The sequence below is a fragment of the Kryptolebias marmoratus genome, linkage group LG15 (genome assembly GCF_001649575.2).
Source record: "Kryptolebias marmoratus isolate JLee-2015 linkage group LG15, ASM164957v2, whole genome shotgun sequence".
Classification (NCBI taxonomy): Eukaryota; Metazoa; Chordata; class Actinopteri; order Cyprinodontiformes; family Rivulidae; genus Kryptolebias; species Kryptolebias marmoratus.
In genome coordinates this window covers 6084876-6100864 of record NC_051444.1, presented here as the reverse complement: position 1 = coordinate 6100864, position 15989 = coordinate 6084876, and the positions used below count along the sequence as shown (strand labels likewise).

The following is a 15989-nucleotide window of genomic DNA, read 5'->3' as shown; positions in this document are numbered from 1 at the left end:
AAGGCAGAAACACTGGGAGGCTTTACAAACTGCAACACGGTTCCCACTCGTGCTGCAGGGCACAAAGAGAAACACGACGACTCCAGTGGCTGTTAACGAATTTGACAAATTAGGAGGCAGCTGGTTCGGTAAAAAAATCTACCCAGAGCGTTTCCTCTTTTGTTCACTGTGTGTCCTGGAAACATTACTGGAGGCTTTCAGAGACTGAGAAGCCATGAAAGAAATTTCTGCTGGCCTGGCATCATCACACTCGCACTGCGCTGGAGGCGCTGGAGGGTTTTGGAATGATGGTTAAACTGGGATATCTTGAAGCAGCAGAGCTCCACAGCCTTCCTGACTGCGCTGAGAATAAATTCCTCTCCGAGTTTCATGTGGAAAATCTGACAGTCAACAGAAATGAAACAGGAAAAAAACATACAATCGTAAAGAAAAGAAGAAACGATAAGAAAACAAAGATTTCCTTTTGTTATGTATTTGTTATTTTCCTAACAAATCCACAGTAAAGATGTTTATTTTTCCATGCTGATTACATAACTTCAGCAGGAACACTGCTGTGTTTATTCCTCCAAACTTAAAGCTATAGCATGAACACTAATTATTTGTAATATGAATCATTTAAAACATTTCTTCTACCTGAAACAATTACAGAAATGTATTTACAATAATCATTAAAAAAGGGAAAAACAAACTCAAATCAGTTGTTGACTGTAATGAGAGGGGGCAATGTGCTGTTGTTGCAAATGAAAATGTGATATTGATAGTTATAATGTAACTAATTTGGTATGTCTCACACAATGAAATGCAATTTGACAAAAGCTCGTCAGCTTTGTGTTTATCTTCAACCAGCTGTTTAATAAAAAACTTTAAAATGGAAATTTGGAGCCGGGGTAAACAGGAGGAGGATATTTCTGCAGGCGTACTGTAGTAATAGGTGTCTTAATGAGTGTTGTTAGAGACAGATTTGACATTTTAGAGTTTTTAAAATATGTCCTGTGAGCTTTAAATAAAAATAAAGGTTTTATGTTGTGATTTTAGATGTTTTTTTACCAGCTTGGTGTAGATTTAAACTCCAGCAGCGTTGGTTTGCTGTTCAAAGCCTTTGTAAGGCCCACCTAACTGGACTAAATTAAAAATGAATTGAAAAGTCTGAGAATATACATAAATATACTGATTGTTAAACTGTTAAAAATGTCAGTATGGATGAACTACAGGTTTTTGGATCTTTTTATCTGATTCATCTCACCAAAACCATGAACAGAAGTTATAATTATTCAGATTTTTAGCACAGTAGTTTAAGAAACCAATGCAAACTATCATATATAAATAATGTGTAAATATTTATAAATGCTTTCAGAAGAGCATAACTCAAAGATGTTATTGTAAAAATTCAGACTCAGGCAAACAAAGACCTTTTAAAAAGATGATGCTTCTACTTTCATTTACATCAAATAGTTTTAATAACATCTTCATACTAAAACTAGAAGTATTTGTTCAGCTTCAAACTTTTATTAAAATTTCTTTCTTTTTTTAAGTTGTCATCAAATGTACTTTTCAACAACATCTTCTAGCTACTAACCTCAGGTTTGGTGTTCAGTGCAGTTTGGAATGTTTTTTTTGTTTGTTTGTTTTTTTGTAAATTGCTGTTTAGCCTAAAGAAGAGACTCAAGACAGAATCCATTTATAAAAAAATCCTCACTGATCGGAGTGTCCAGTGAAATATAAACTAATCCAGTGAGTTCAGGAGATTAGTGTCCACTGTTGGAATAATGCAACATTTCTGCCGAGATGCTGTCCTGCTGATTGATGTGCAGCATTGCCTACAGCTGTCTTACATAACGGGCAAAATTAATCCTCTGCAACATAAACAGTATTGCCAAATCTTTGTTTCCTGATCATTTAAGCCTCGTGACATTGGCTCTGCCCTCCGAGCTTCAGCTCTGACCCATGAAAGTGTGCTTAAAATGTTTATCAAACTGTTAAATGTGACACTGACTTTTTTTTGGCATATTCTTTCGCAACTTGTGGCTGAAAGATGCGCTGCTCAAATTAGCTTCAATGCATTTTTAAAGACGAAAAATCTGCTTAAAAGTGTGTTTTGGAGAAAGAAGTTGGTATGAGAGTGTTAAAATGTGATTTTTACACAACTCTGACTGTCATGTGGACTTAATGCCGGTAGGTGCAGAAACATGAACATAACCAACAAACTGTCTCCCCACAGCTGCAGCTGGAGAAGAGTAAAGGGGAGATCCTGGGTGTGGTGATCGTGGAGTCCGGCTGGGGCTCCATCCTGCCCACAGTTATCTTAGCCAACATGATGAACGGCGGCCCAGCAGCTCGCTCTGGCAAGCTCAGCATCGGAGACCAGATCATGTCCATCAACAACACCAGCCTCGTGGGGCTGCCACTCGCCACCTGTCAGGGAATCATTAAGGTACCGAGATGCTGAGTGTGGCTGAGTGTGGCTGAGGCTACGAAATCCTTCTAAAAAATTAACTAGGTCTCTTTAAAAACTGTGGATACACGAGCATAAATCTCTGTGTGTTAAAGGGCTTAAAGAACCAGGTGGCAGTGAAAATGAACATCGTCAGCTGCCCTCCTGTTACCACTGTTCTCATCAAGAGACCAGATCTGAAGTATCAGCTGGGCTTCAGTGTCCAGAATGGGATTGTAAGTATGAGCTGACCTGACTGTGAATTGTTATTGCTTAAATATTCAGTTTTTATTTAAAGAAGCATTTTTGTGTTTCACTTATGCATCAATTGTATTTGTTCATTATTTTTGCTGTTGTTGTATGTGGTATGCTGTAAAAAAGTCACCCATTTTGATAAATTGCTTTGAAAATATTTCCAAACTGAACTGATTGATGAAACTATGGCTGTTGGAGACTTGGAGTTGACTCAAAATTGCTGCAAAATGGTTGAGTTTTGTCTTGCAGTCTCACTGGATTTTGAGTGTTTGCAATCAGCGAGCAGCGCGGTTGTGTTAGAGCAGCTAGTTTTTTAAAACAATGGCCGCTGTATTGTAGGCCCTGCACATTATTTTGTTGCCCACCTCTCCTCACATCATACCCGCCTCGGCCGGCTTTGTACCCACGTTTATGATTTAATCTGCTGGAGTACACTTTAAGAAATGACGATAGGCTTGGTTTTTACACCTGGACATCCAAGGCTGTAGTCTCAGATGTTTTCTGCCAAAGTCGAGCTTTTGTGCAGGCATCAAAATACAGCTCTAGCACTTTATGATATACAGGAACTAAATTAAGAAGAATTTGAGACACCAGCAACAACATTGATTATTTTGAGAGAATAGATGAGCCAACAGTTGAAGCCCAGGGCAGAAGAATCAGTCACTGCCTGCTTCAAATTTCCCTATTTCTGTTGTTTCCCACCATCTGACTTTAAGTCTATCCTCACAAAATCCTACAAACATGAAAATATATCCTTGTGTGTGTTCTACCGTGCAGATATGCAGCCTGATGCGAGGAGGCATCGCTGAGCGAGGTGGGGTCCGTGTGGGTCACAGGATTATAGAGATCAACGGGCAGAGCGTGGTGGCCACGGCACATGAGAAGATCGTTCAGGCGCTCTCCAACTCTGTCGGCGAGGTCAAACTGATGCTTCCAAACAAAACCACAAACACATACAGACAGCTTCAAATACATAACACATATTCTGAGGACGAAGCCCACTGATTTTACTCTTTTACAAATAAACTGTTCTCACCACAAAGATTACCACTCAGTCTGCGAAGAAACTGCAACCTACGCATTCCTAACAGAAAACCTGCAGTGACGTATTTCCACTCTATTTTACTCCTAAAATCGGAGTAACATACACTCCAGTATTAGATGATCTACAGCTGAATAAATCCCACAGCTACCATAAATAATGGCAGCGTTTGAAATCCAGCCCTATCCTAAAATTACTCAGTATATTATTTAAAGCATGAGATTTTCCTGTCTTTTACTGACTAAATATAAAGAAGATTGGTCAAAATGAAGTGTAAAGACAAAAGAAAACAGGTGCTTGTTTACTTGAAAATTGGACAACAGCAACAGAAATATTTTCAGTTTTATGACAATAACACATTTTAAAGAAAGACCAGGAAAGTAATGAAGTGATAAAAAACTGAAAGACTGTATGTGCAACACTTTAGTATTAATGTTCCCTTAGATAAAATATTTATGCTCAAACATTGTGTAAAAGGAGGCTCTGAACACTTCAGAAGCTAAAAACCTTTTAGTCAGACAAAAATGAGAAAACATTTAAACTAATAAAAGGAGTTCCCAAAAGCTTACAAATAGTGTTTTTGAAAGGAAAAGTGATTCAATATGATGTGAAGCACACAGATTCAGTTTATTTACAGAGCGCCAATTCACAATAAAAGTTGTCTCAGGGCAGTATGCAGCAAAAATAAGAAGAACATTCAACTCAGATTTAAACCCACATAAAGTCAATTCACTCTAATTATAATACAATACAATCAAACGGTTCATGATGAAATGGAAATTTGGAGAAAGGTTGTCTATCTAAGGAAGTCAGATTGTGTCAAAACTTCCTCTCCCATCCTGAGCAGCACACTGGGTACAGCAGAAAGGAACAACTCGCTTTTAACAGGAAGAAACCTCCAGCAGAACCAGAACCAGGATGGGCGACCATCTGCCTCGACCTGCTGGGGGTTGAGAGGACAGGAAAGAGACACAAACAAACACAGAAGGAGTGGTCCAAGTGTAGTTTCTATGGGAAAAAACACAGGGTAATGGCAGCAATAACTGCATGTACAAACATGGAGAGTAGAGCGAGTAAAGACAGCAGCAGAGGGAGGAAATGTTGTCAGTCTAAGTCTATAACAGCAGAACTAACTCAGGAAACCCAAGCAAACCCTAACTATAGGATTTATCAAAAAGGAAAGTCTTAAAAGTTGCAGAATGTCAGCCTCATGGACAGAAACATGAAGTTGGTTCCACGAGAGCGGGGCCTCATAACTGAAAGCTCTGCCTCTTATTCTAGATTTAGAAACTCTAGGAACCACAAGTAAACCTGCAGTCTGAGAGCGAAGCTCTGTTTTAGGACCACACCACCATCCCATGATCAAAATCAAAACGGGAGCATATTTAAGCAAAAACGATCAGGTTTAAGGATCTGGTTTGTTGTCTTTTTGTTACTTTCAAATAATGTTGAAATATTTTACAAAACATCACTTTTTTCCCCCAATAACACTGCTTTCTAAAACCACTTGTATACTAACAAATGTGTTTTTTTTCTCTCTCAATTTTTCTTTTTGTTCATTTTTTTAAAAAACGTCACATTTCTCCCCTCAGATCCACATGAAGACCATGCCGGCAGCCATGTTCAGACTTCTAACAGGACAGGAAACGCCCATGTACATATGAAGAGGAGCTGCTTGGCAGGACACTGTCGTCATCTCGCAGAGCAAACTAGAGCAGATTGGCCACCGACGGGAGGACCCTTCCTCCTGTGATTCATTTCTCTTTCTTTGCTTTATTTGAAGACTTCCGCTCTTCATCGTCTCCACTTTGTTTGTGATTAACATGCAACAGCTATTTAACGACAGAAGATGCGTAATCTGAGGAGGCAGCACGTGTGTGAATATTGTTTATTTGTCCTGTCTGTGATTATTTTTGTCACATTAGTGAAAACAGTTTGGAAGGGGTTATCGATCCAATGCGTCAGTTTTTTTTTTTGTTTGTTTGTTTTTTAATTCACGTAATGCAATAGGATACTCCAACTATACAGGTTGTATAGTTCCATTTTCCCTCCTTTAATTTATTTCCCGTGTAAATACATAATTTGGTAATATGAAAGCAGTTGCAGTGAAGGGGGCGGAGCCACAGCTGCTTTGTAAATATCTACTGAATCTTGCTGTTGAGCTGGAAGCTCATTAAGATGATGTCAAAGGTACGATTACATGCCCGATATCGTAGCTGTTGTCAGTGAAAAGGTGGATGAGTTTCTGTATGTGTTTGCTGAGCTGGAACAATGTGCACAGCAGGGGGCTCCTGGGAGAAACGCCATATTGTTTTTAATTTACGGCATCTTAAGGCAATACACAAATTCAACCTCTGTATGGCAAATCTTTTCTAAATCCCATGTACAAAAATGCACATTTAAATAACAGTTAACATTTTGCTTTTGGTATGAAGTGTATGAAGGATGACATGTTTTTTTTTTTTCCTGTGTGTTCATGCGAAACTCATGCGTACTAATGAGTGGACTGTGAATGTAACCGTGTTGTGTGAGCCGTCTCATCGCCATAAGCAGTATTAGAATGTCTGTACATAAAGAGAAACTCGTCCAGTATTGTGCTCATGTTAAGAAACAAAAACACACAGGTTTATGTCACTGCAAACATCCGACCGGCTGCACGGCGGCCCTCAGACAGAGACAGTTGTGATTCACACACTGTGACACAAAAGAAGTCTTTACTGTGAGGTAAGGACTTTATGATGCATTGTAGTAAATTCTAACTGTATGAACATTATCTGTGTGCATGCCTCGTAAAGTAGTATCATGTCACTGTGGTAAGATAATAAAACCTGAACTCAAACCTGACTTTATTTCTCTTTTTATTCGACTAATTAACCTCAAACTGAAGCTAATTTTTTTGTCTTTTTGAAATATGAGCCATGATGCTATGAAGAAGCAAAAAAAAAGAAAATATAAAAAGAAACATTCAATACAAATGAAGAGTTTAACATTTTATAGGCTAAATAAAATTGTTGGGGAAAATGCTACTCTATCAATTCAATGGTTCAGAAATAAGGAGGCCAATAAGTTCAGGACTGTGCAAAACTCTTAAGATAGTAAAGCAAACAGAATAGAAATTGACTAAATAATTTTATTGTCTATGTTACACAGAAGCTGAAAAATCTAATTAATTCAGTGTATTTGCATCACGCCACTTCACAGCAAAAGTTGTCTCAGGGCAGTATTCAAAAGAAAAAACAAGTCCTGATCATTAATCTAATTCAGATCCAAATTCAACTCTGTTACAAGCAATTAAATTAATAGAAATGACTCCCTTCATACAGGAGGAAACCTCCAGCAGAACCAGAACCAGGATCTGGACCATCTGCCTCGGCCAGCTGAGGGATAGAGGGGACAGGAAGGAGGCAAAAACAAACAGAAGGAGTGGTTCCTATGGGAAGAAAAACAAAAACAAGCAGCATAACTACATTTCTAAACATGGAGAGAAGAGTGAGTATAAACAGCAGCAGAGGGAGGGAATGTGGTCAGTTTGTCCTTCAGTAGCCTACAGCAACTAAGGGATCGCTCAGGAAACCCAACTATAGGATTTATCAAAATGTGTTTTTAATACTAAGGGAAAGTAAATTTTTTCTGCATTTAAGTGACCATCACTGCACACATCTGATGAAACATCCTCTGCAGTGCTGCACAAAGAAAACTACGTGGAAACATTTTGCTTTTTAACGGGTTCTTATAAAAAAAAGTGTCAATGTCAGTCAACAGTCTCAGATTAATTCCAGTGTCCTGCGTGTTTAAATACAGTACTACAATAAGCAAATAACACATCCTGGTTCCCCTGTTGGTCAATAATTCCTATTTGAACCTCTGGTGCCCCCTAATGCTGAAAGGTAGGTAGTACAAGAAATTCAAACCCAAACAAACAATAAAAAACGTTTAGGTCGTAAAAAGAAGAAAAGCATCTTTATCATTATTTTATTTTTGCAATACTATTTAAAAACTTTTTTATTGTAATACAGTATTTAGATTATTCCAACATACAGTGCAAGACAAAAAATGCAAATGACTGAAGATAATTAAACAGTTAAACTTGTAGCATCTGAAGACAAACACTCACAGTGCTGCGATCAATGTGTTCCTTTGAACTTGTTCTGTTATCTTGTCGGAGGTCAGAGTCTAGTTTGTGCTGAGTCGAGCTCAGCTGCTCCGTTTTGTTTGACTGCAGGGAGTCGGTTCATGGATTCTGGTCGTTTTTGTCACACTTTAACATGACCTTTATCCCGAGACCTTGGCGTGTGGTCTCAAAGGCCTGGACCGCCTGTTCCAGAGGGAAGCGATGCGTCACAAGGGGCTTCACGTTCACTTTACCCGACGCCAACATGGCAATGGCCATCGGCCAGCTGCAACAGAAGCACAAAATCTTTATATTTCCTATCAGACTAAAGAACTATTTTATAAGTTAAGCTTGAACTATATTAAGATGAATTATTCCTGTTATTTCTCAATGAAGCATATTTTTATTTACGTGTTGCAGTAGCGGAAGACGCCTCTGATGTCCACTTCTCTGACAGCAGCATTGACGAGAGGGACAGTGGCCATGACAGCGCCAAGACCCACCAGCACCACCACTCCTCCTGAACGTGTTGCCTGACAGGAAAAGTGAGTTGTAACTTTAATCAGTCTCTCGAAACACTCTGATGTTTATGACTCACGCTGAAGCGGATAAAGAAACAGATAACAGATAGCGGTGAGGACGTTTTGGATTTGAAACAAAAGCAGAAACAGTCGAACTGATTTTGATGAGTCGCGTACATAGATGGCAGTTTGGATGCAGCTCTCAGCACCAGTGCATTCAATGGTGATTTGAGGCTGAGCTCCCAGCATGTCCTGGACTTTCTTGGCCAGCTGCTGGGCTCCATCTTCTGTCATCACTGTTAGCTGGAGGTCCGCACCCAGTTCTTTGGCCATCGCCAGACGCTCCGCAGACAGATCTGAATACAGCAGGTCACAAGTTCTGATGCTTCGATCAGAACCTTCAGCATATATTGTGTCATTTTAAACTGGTCGACGTGTGTTACCGGTGATGATGACCTGTGAGGCCCCCATCGCCTTTGCAACAAGTAAGCTGACCAATCCAATAGGTCCTATAGAAAAGGAGAAAATAATTGATAACACTAAAGGTTATCAAGAGTTTCACTAGTTATCACCTTAGACACATCTGAATCCTCACAAGCTTGTTTTTATAACACAACTTTATAGGTTAAACATTAACTACCTTGCATAATATGCTACAGTCCACTTTTTCTTCTCTCTTACATGTTGTTGAGTAAGTGTCATTTATCATGCCTGTCTTAACTTGCCTGTGAAGTAAACAGAATCCTGACTTGCAACGTCCATGTTGCAACAGACAGTTCACTACATGCTATGTTGTTGATGGAAATTTTACTCCAGAAGTTGTTGAGTTTAACAGGCTGTGCTCATGCGTTACCTGCACCGCAGATGAGCACAGTGCTGCCGAGGGTGACACCTGCTCTGCAACAGGCATGAATCCCCACGGAGAGGGGTTCAATGAGAGCTCCCTCCTCAAATGTGACGTTATCTGGCAACCTGAACAGAGACACAGCAAGAAGTAGATGAGAACACAAGTGAAAGATTAGGCAGGTATGTTATCTATCAGTCAGTTCTGATAAATAACTCTGCAATCCGAAAAGAAATCGTGTTACTTGTAGCAAAAGTTGGCATTGTGCTTGTAATATCTGCACAAGTTTCCATCATCTGGAGGCGTGGCGCAGAAGAAAATGGTGGGAGACAAGTTATAGCGTCCGTTTTTGAAGAACTCATCCATCTCACGGGGCACGCCAGGCTCAATGGCCACTCTGTCACCTGGGAAATAAAAGTGCAGTTCACAGCATATGACCTTAAAAAGATAAAGTCTGAGTTTTAAAAGAAAGAAAAGCCAACCGAAGCTAACCCAAATAATATAAATTTATTTTAAAAACTGTTAAACCGATTTTTGCAGAACTAGAGCATGCCTATTGTATTTTATAAGTCTGAGAGTCATGTATTTACCTGCTTTAAGGTGTGTGACCGCTGATCCGACCTTCACCACACGTCCTGCAGCCTCGTGGCCCAGCACCATCGGTTTTTTGAGCACAAAGTCCCCGATTCGACCAAACTGCCAGTAGTGCACATCTGATCCACAGATTCCTACAGAATGCATCTGAAGCAAAACTTCTGAAAACACAAAACGAGATGTCACATGTTGACAAAGTCATTGGTCACATAAAGATGAGACAGATAATTAACTCGCTACTCAACCCTCAGGGAATCAATAAAGCATGTTTCTGTTTTATTCTATTAGTTTGATTCTTCAAATGGGTGTGCATCTTAGTATCTTATTGACTGGTCCACCCTGCAATTTAGTCTGATTTTAATCAAACTTTTACACTGATTAGGAACAAAAAATAAGTAATGTTGAAAACAAAACAAAAAAAAATCAGTTTAAAAAATTTGCCTATAAGAAAACAGAATATTTGAAAGTAACCATAGTTGACTCTATGAGTTTGAAAACATACATAATATATCTATTATAAATGCACACAGTACAGTGCAAATGTAAACAGATATGCCATTAAACAAACTAGTTCCATTTCAGAATAGTTGCTGTTTTTACCGTTAGGTCCTGGTTCTGGGACAGGACGGTTTTCCTGTTAAGACACGAGAATCCGCTTGGTTTATTTTGCATAATTTCACAACTGAGCGTTTGGGTAAAGTGTTCGGTTCCTTACAAGCCTGAGGTCTCCCTTAGCGTGTAACACCACGGACAGATTTTCCTGATCCATGACAGAAGCAGCACTGAGGCGTCACGACACGACGAAAGTAAAAAAAAAACAGTCAGTAACGTGCAACTGTCACGTAAAGCCGCAAATTTCACTGACTGTACAAGAAGCACGTCCTGCAAACTGCGGGCTGGAACCCAAACAAAGCATATGATTGGTCAAAAAGCCGCGGAAGGGTCCATTTGGCAGGGGTGACCGCTACCGAAGAAATGCAACTATACTTAGAAAAATAGTCCCATTTTTGGCATTTTCACTTTTTCTTGATTTGAATAAATATTTACAATCAACGAATAGCTATTTATTAAAAAAAGGAAATATGATTATGTTTTAACAAGCTATGATATATTTAGCAACCCCCATCTTAAATCCTAGCGTATTGCTCGAGTCCAATAACTGCCGACAGCCAAAAAAAGAAAAACTAAAGTGATATGGCAAATATTAGATAAATATAGCACGTACGTCCTTTTTAAAAAAAAATATTTAGGTGATTTATTTGAGTTAATCAGTTATTTAATGTCTATTTTAAATGGGTTTTGTCTGGTACCATAGAATCTTTGGGTCTGGCCGTAAGGTCCAGTCATTGGTCCAGTTGCTCAGCAACCGGGCGCGCAAAGATGACGTAACACGTCATGGTACATTCAAGGGCTGTTTGTTTTATGCTTTAACGCTTTAATTATTGGTTTGTGGGCGAAACGTTAACTCAGATGTACGAACGATAAATAAATTTGTATACTTTATAAATATATATTGTTACATCAATAAAATAAATCTACCTAATTAATTAATCTGTATGCCTTGCATATAAGAACTCCTCCAAATCTATTAATAAATCAATACTGCAGCAGCATATGGATAATGTTTACAATTTCAGTCAGTCTGTACCAATCTCAAAAGACTATCCTTTGTTTTTTTACAACACATTTAATTTCAGTAAATTAAAAAAAGATAAAAATGCATGCATTTTAAACTGAATTTATTTCTTTAAAAAACAGCCTATACACACAATGTGATATGTTACACCTTATACAACAAACTGAATGACAAAGATGCTCCAATAAACAAAAAATACAAAATGGGTTCAGCATAGTTGCAGTGATTATTGCCTGGTATTTTTTCATTTTTGAATATGAGCGTGTCAAACAGACGAAGACTTTACGTTTTGAACATCAGATTTTCCACGGATGCACATCACACAGATCACCTGAATATTTCTGGAGATTATCCATGCTGACATATCCTGTAGGGATAAAGCAGACAGATTGTGGGTTGAGGTTACCACGTGCAACAACATAAGAAATTTGTTTTTTAAAAAGTAGACAACACAGTCATGAGACAAAGAAAGTCTACCCTCCTTCAGTTCCAGGAATTTATTCAAATCTAACCTTAGGTGTGCAAAAACACACAACAGATTCCACAGTTTCATTCTTTATTAAGTAAAAGCAAACATAAAAGCAAACAGCTTGTAGAGCCGCATTTAGCAGCAATAAGTTGAAGTAATTTTCTGTATGACTTTATCTTTTACTCACATTGCTCTGGAGGAATTTTACAATAATGAACTAATAAGAAAAGCATCTAAACCCCAAATTTGAACTAAAATAGTATTGCTTTTTATTAGTATTAACGGTATATCTTCAGTACAAGTGAGTTATTTCCTGTAAAACACTTCACCTGTGACCATACCACAAACTGGGCTTCTTAAATGATCCCACAGAGGAGCTTCACTTCTCGATGAGTCCGTCTCCAAAGGCTCAGAACTGTCAACAAAGAAGTGAGGACTTCATTAGTTCACTGCACAGCTGACAATTTAGGTTGCAGTTCAAAATAATCCCAGTAGAAGGTCAACAAACTTCATTCTCCTCACTTCTTCACGGCAGTCGCCTTCTGTCAGGCACATTAAACAATCCTCCTTTGGAACCAAAAACGAAATCAAGTTAAGATAATTATGTGTTTTGTTTAAATCATGTTTCCTGGTGGTGTTACCTGCACAGCTGCCTGTTCATCTTCACACTCCCAAATCAACCTCCCAACTACCTTTCTAACCTCTTAAACGATAGAAGGACACAGTTATAATCAGAACCGTTCTGACTAACACATATAGACTTAGCACAGGTTAGAAAGAAATCATTCCTCACCATCCTGTACAGAGGCTGGAGGCAGCACGAAATGACCGATGCACACCGATTTCACACTTTGCCTCTTTTCACAGGTGGACAGAAACAGACAGTGAAAAACCGTCACCTTGTTCCAGATGTAATCTTTGCTGTAAAATATCCTTAAAAACAGAAACCGTGCAACTTATACTGGATTGTCAGGCAAAGAAATGGGCTCATAAATGGTCTTCTGGCTGACAGCTTGTTTTTTTTTTGCTCACCTCAGCGTGTCGGGACACGTTGCATCTGCGCTGAAAAGGTAATCTGCTGTCCTCCAGCCTGTAACGGTTCCACCCTCCAGGACTGCGAGAGAAATGACGTCAAAACAAACACTTAAAAACTCTTCAGCCAGAAACACGTGCAGTGCAGGTCGAACAGAAATCAGGCGCAAGATTCGACTAAATCATAACTTCCAACTCCGTCCAGACCAGCTGCTTTGTGTCCATTCATCTTTTTCAGGACAGGGATCACCTGGAGGCCTACAGGTGATCCCTGTCCCAGGTAATCTCTGCAGCAGGTGAGTTTGTGTTTAACAGGAAGCAGGCTTTAATCTCTGAGTGTCAAAACAGGTGAGGAAATAATACAAGACATCATGCAGATTGGTTTCTTTACTGGGCATCAAGTTAAAATAAAAAACTACCAGTCAGCGCCACAAAGCTTATCCACATAATTACTAAACACTACAAAGAAATCATTTCTTTCTTTAAGTTTTAACCTTTAAGTCATTTTTGTTACATGTCTCCTGTTTTGGAAAGAAAGCATTCAAAATACACAATAACATTTATTTTAAAAATGTGTTTTTCCTTTCTACTTATCATCTCTACCTGTGTTGACTATTTCAATCGCTTTGATTTTAAATTAGATAATTCATATTAATTGTAATTTACCTATTGGTTATCTTTATTTTAGATTTGGAGACTTCCTTATTTGTTATTACATTAAAAGTATTGTTTTATGTCTGTTTTTATTACTCTTTATTGTTCTGTTGCATACTTTAGGTTTTCTTTGTGGTTGGAAAAGTAAATAAAGTTGAGGTGAGTTGAATTAAATATTTATACTGTAAATTTCCATATAAACTGTTGTAATAACGGGTTTAAAATGTGCTTTTATGTTTAAAGTTAGAATAATGTTAGTATTTTACCAGCTAACAAACAAAACTAGTGCTAAATCTCATTAATATCAAACCTAATCATTCTGACTCAGTAATTTGAATAGTAAGATAAAGATTTAACAGAAAAACACTAAATGTGGCACCAGTAATTAAGTTAGCTAACAAGATGTTAGACAGATTAGCTACATTAACTTACCCCAAAAGTTCAGGTAATCCTTTGGCACACTGCTTGAAAACCAGGCTGATTTAGATTTAAACATGGCTCTCCTTTGAAACGACAATGCTAACAAGTTTCAGAGTAGGTTTGACACATATATATAACATTCCTGATACCTTATTTTTAAAATAAATAAAGTTACCTATGAATTAAACGCCGCAGCTAGTTTGGCGCTTAACGTGTTGCCTTCAGGTGCTGTTCCAAACTGTCGGAAATGTGTCGACCGTGGTTGGAAGCGACACAAACAGCAGCTGCTGTTAGCTAAAATCTCCTTTAGAAGCTGAAGAGAAGACCCGCAGCTATGGCTGTGTGGGTATGACGCAGTTTTTTGTTGTAAAATGCGTGTTTTAAACATTTAAATGTGAAATGACAGCCACTATGAAAATACAGTACTTTAATTGGCTAACATGTTAGCATGTTGCTAACAGATTGTTGTGTTCGTCATTTTACTGTACAGGATATAGTATTTTTAGACAGTGCATTCATTGTGTCATTTATTTTACTTCAGTTTTTATTTTGCCTTTATTCACTCAGTTCTGGCATAACCGCCTAAATTAGACAAAAAAATGAGCAAAGATAAAACAAGAAACAACAACAAAGATACAGAGAAACTATATCATAATGCAAACAATGCCAACATTTGTTTGTTAAAGGTAAAAATACCAACCATAAATTGTATTTTCATGGTTTGGGTTTCTGACAGGACTGATGCGAGGCCTTCTACATGCCTGTTTTATAATCTGTCATTTGTCCTATCTGATAAAGGATTATTGAGATTTTTGTTGTATTTCCCCTCTTGAAATCCTGTTTTTAACCTCTACAATCATGAGTCAATGGTAGCAAAATAAAACTTGTGGTAACTGACAGATATGTCTTTTTGTAGCAGTTTTGAAATCCACACCATATTGAAGATAAAACCCCTATTAGTTCATGATAATGGTTTTAAAGAGATAACTTTTAAAGTTCCTTCCTCTGGGAGATTAATTTTGAGCTTTTAAAACTCTTCAGATAAGATGTAATTTCTTCAAACCATTGGAACAATTACACTATTTGACCAGCAGATGGTAGTATTTGGTAGTAAATCTAAATTTCTAAACAAGTTGGGTTCTGTTTTCTTTCAAGTGCAACAAACTTGTAGGCTGTGACCTTGAACTGGTAAAAGTTTGGGTCCTAATCTGAAGGGATCTTTCAGGTGAAAAATATTCTCACCTTGTTAAAAGAGCTGTTACTTCGACAGGAAGGCTGTTTGTATCCTTCTCAAAGAGCTCAAACATTTGCTGGATGTAAATAGATTCCTTTTATATATTTATGGATCTATCCTGATATTGTGAGTTTTTACTTCTTCCCGTCTCCACACAGGAACGTCACGAAGTCCGAGATGACCGGCGAGATGACCGAGATGACCGGCGCCTCTTCCTTGGCAGACTTATCTGCAGGTCAGATGCTTTTTGTTCTCATTTAAACACACAATCAGCCGTTTTTTGATTGTCGAGCGTAGCGCCCTAATTCGATTCTAAATGGTCTTGGTGACTTCCTGTACAACTGACTGCCGCCTCGATGTGGGTGCTGCTCGACTCTCCTCTGATGTCATGTTTGATGTCAACAGTGGTGGACATCGAGGTCATGGTGTGCCTGGTGCTCGATCTGTGGTTAGTCACCCAGCCAGAGAAGGTTCACAAGACTTAGGTTTTAAAATAACTGGATAAAAGGAAGTTGGTGTGGCTGTAGAAAATGGCGGTTTTGAAGCAGTTGTTGTCGTGACTCATCCAGTCATCAGCTCGGCGTGGCTCACCTGGTACCTCAGCCAGGTAGGTCCTAAGAACTGCGATGGAAGCAGGTGGAATCACCAAATGGAAAGCCTCTGAACCTGTTCTGGGTCGACCTGGGTAGGGCCGAGTCAAGCCCATGGAAAAATGGCTTTTCACACCACACAATATTACACACCTC

At 38.6% G+C, this 15989-nt stretch overlaps 3 protein-coding genes across 5 annotated transcripts in view; 1 reads left to right on the top strand and 2 right to left on the bottom strand.

Moving 5' to 3' along the window:
- Positions 1 to 6572, top strand: part of apba2b (amyloid beta (A4) precursor protein-binding, family A, member 2b) — a 57287-nt gene extending 50715 nt beyond the window's left edge. For both annotated transcript variants that reach the window (XM_017404477.3, XM_017404463.3), the window contains 4 exons: positions 2219 to 2431; positions 2548 to 2667; positions 3464 to 3604; positions 5321 to 6572. In XM_017404477.3, the coding sequence (XP_017259966.1) occupies positions 2219 to 2431; positions 2548 to 2667; positions 3464 to 3604; positions 5321 to 5392 (546 nt within the window). In that variant the 3' untranslated portion in view covers positions 5393 to 6572. The remainder of the gene's footprint in view (positions 1 to 2218; positions 2432 to 2547; positions 2668 to 3463; positions 3605 to 5320) is intronic.
- Positions 6573 to 7712: 1140 nt separating this feature from the next.
- Positions 7713 to 10728, bottom strand: sord (sorbitol dehydrogenase). The gene is made up of 9 exons (XM_017440922.3): positions 10514 to 10728; positions 10399 to 10432; positions 9795 to 9959; positions 9449 to 9608; positions 9214 to 9332; positions 8804 to 8869; positions 8538 to 8716; positions 8251 to 8372; positions 7713 to 8125 (listed from the first exon to the last, which is right to left on the bottom strand). The coding sequence occupies exons 1-9, from the start codon at positions 10565 to 10567 to the stop codon at positions 7960 to 7962; spliced, it is 1065 nt and encodes a 354-aa protein (XP_017296411.1). The 5' UTR covers positions 10568 to 10728; the 3' UTR covers positions 7713 to 7959.
- A 792-nt stretch (positions 10729 to 11520) lies between these two features.
- On the bottom strand, positions 11521 to 14292 carry terb2 (telomere repeat binding bouquet formation protein 2). Of its 2 annotated transcripts, none has more exons than XM_017441628.2 (8): positions 14185 to 14292; positions 14022 to 14092; positions 12936 to 13017; positions 12697 to 12836; positions 12545 to 12606; positions 12412 to 12470; positions 12233 to 12318; positions 11521 to 11801 (listed from the first exon to the last, which is right to left on the bottom strand). In XM_017441628.2, exons 2-8 carry the CDS (start codon positions 14083 to 14085, stop codon positions 11731 to 11733), a joined length of 564 nt encoding a protein of 187 aa, XP_017297117.1. In that variant the 5' UTR covers positions 14086 to 14092; positions 14185 to 14292; the 3' UTR covers positions 11521 to 11730. The 2 variants fall into 2 exon arrangements, with proteins under 2 accessions (XP_017297117.1, XP_017297126.1); XM_017441637.2 differs by having other exon boundaries at positions 12245 to 12318.
- Between the last annotated feature and the right edge of the window lie 1697 nt (positions 14293 to 15989).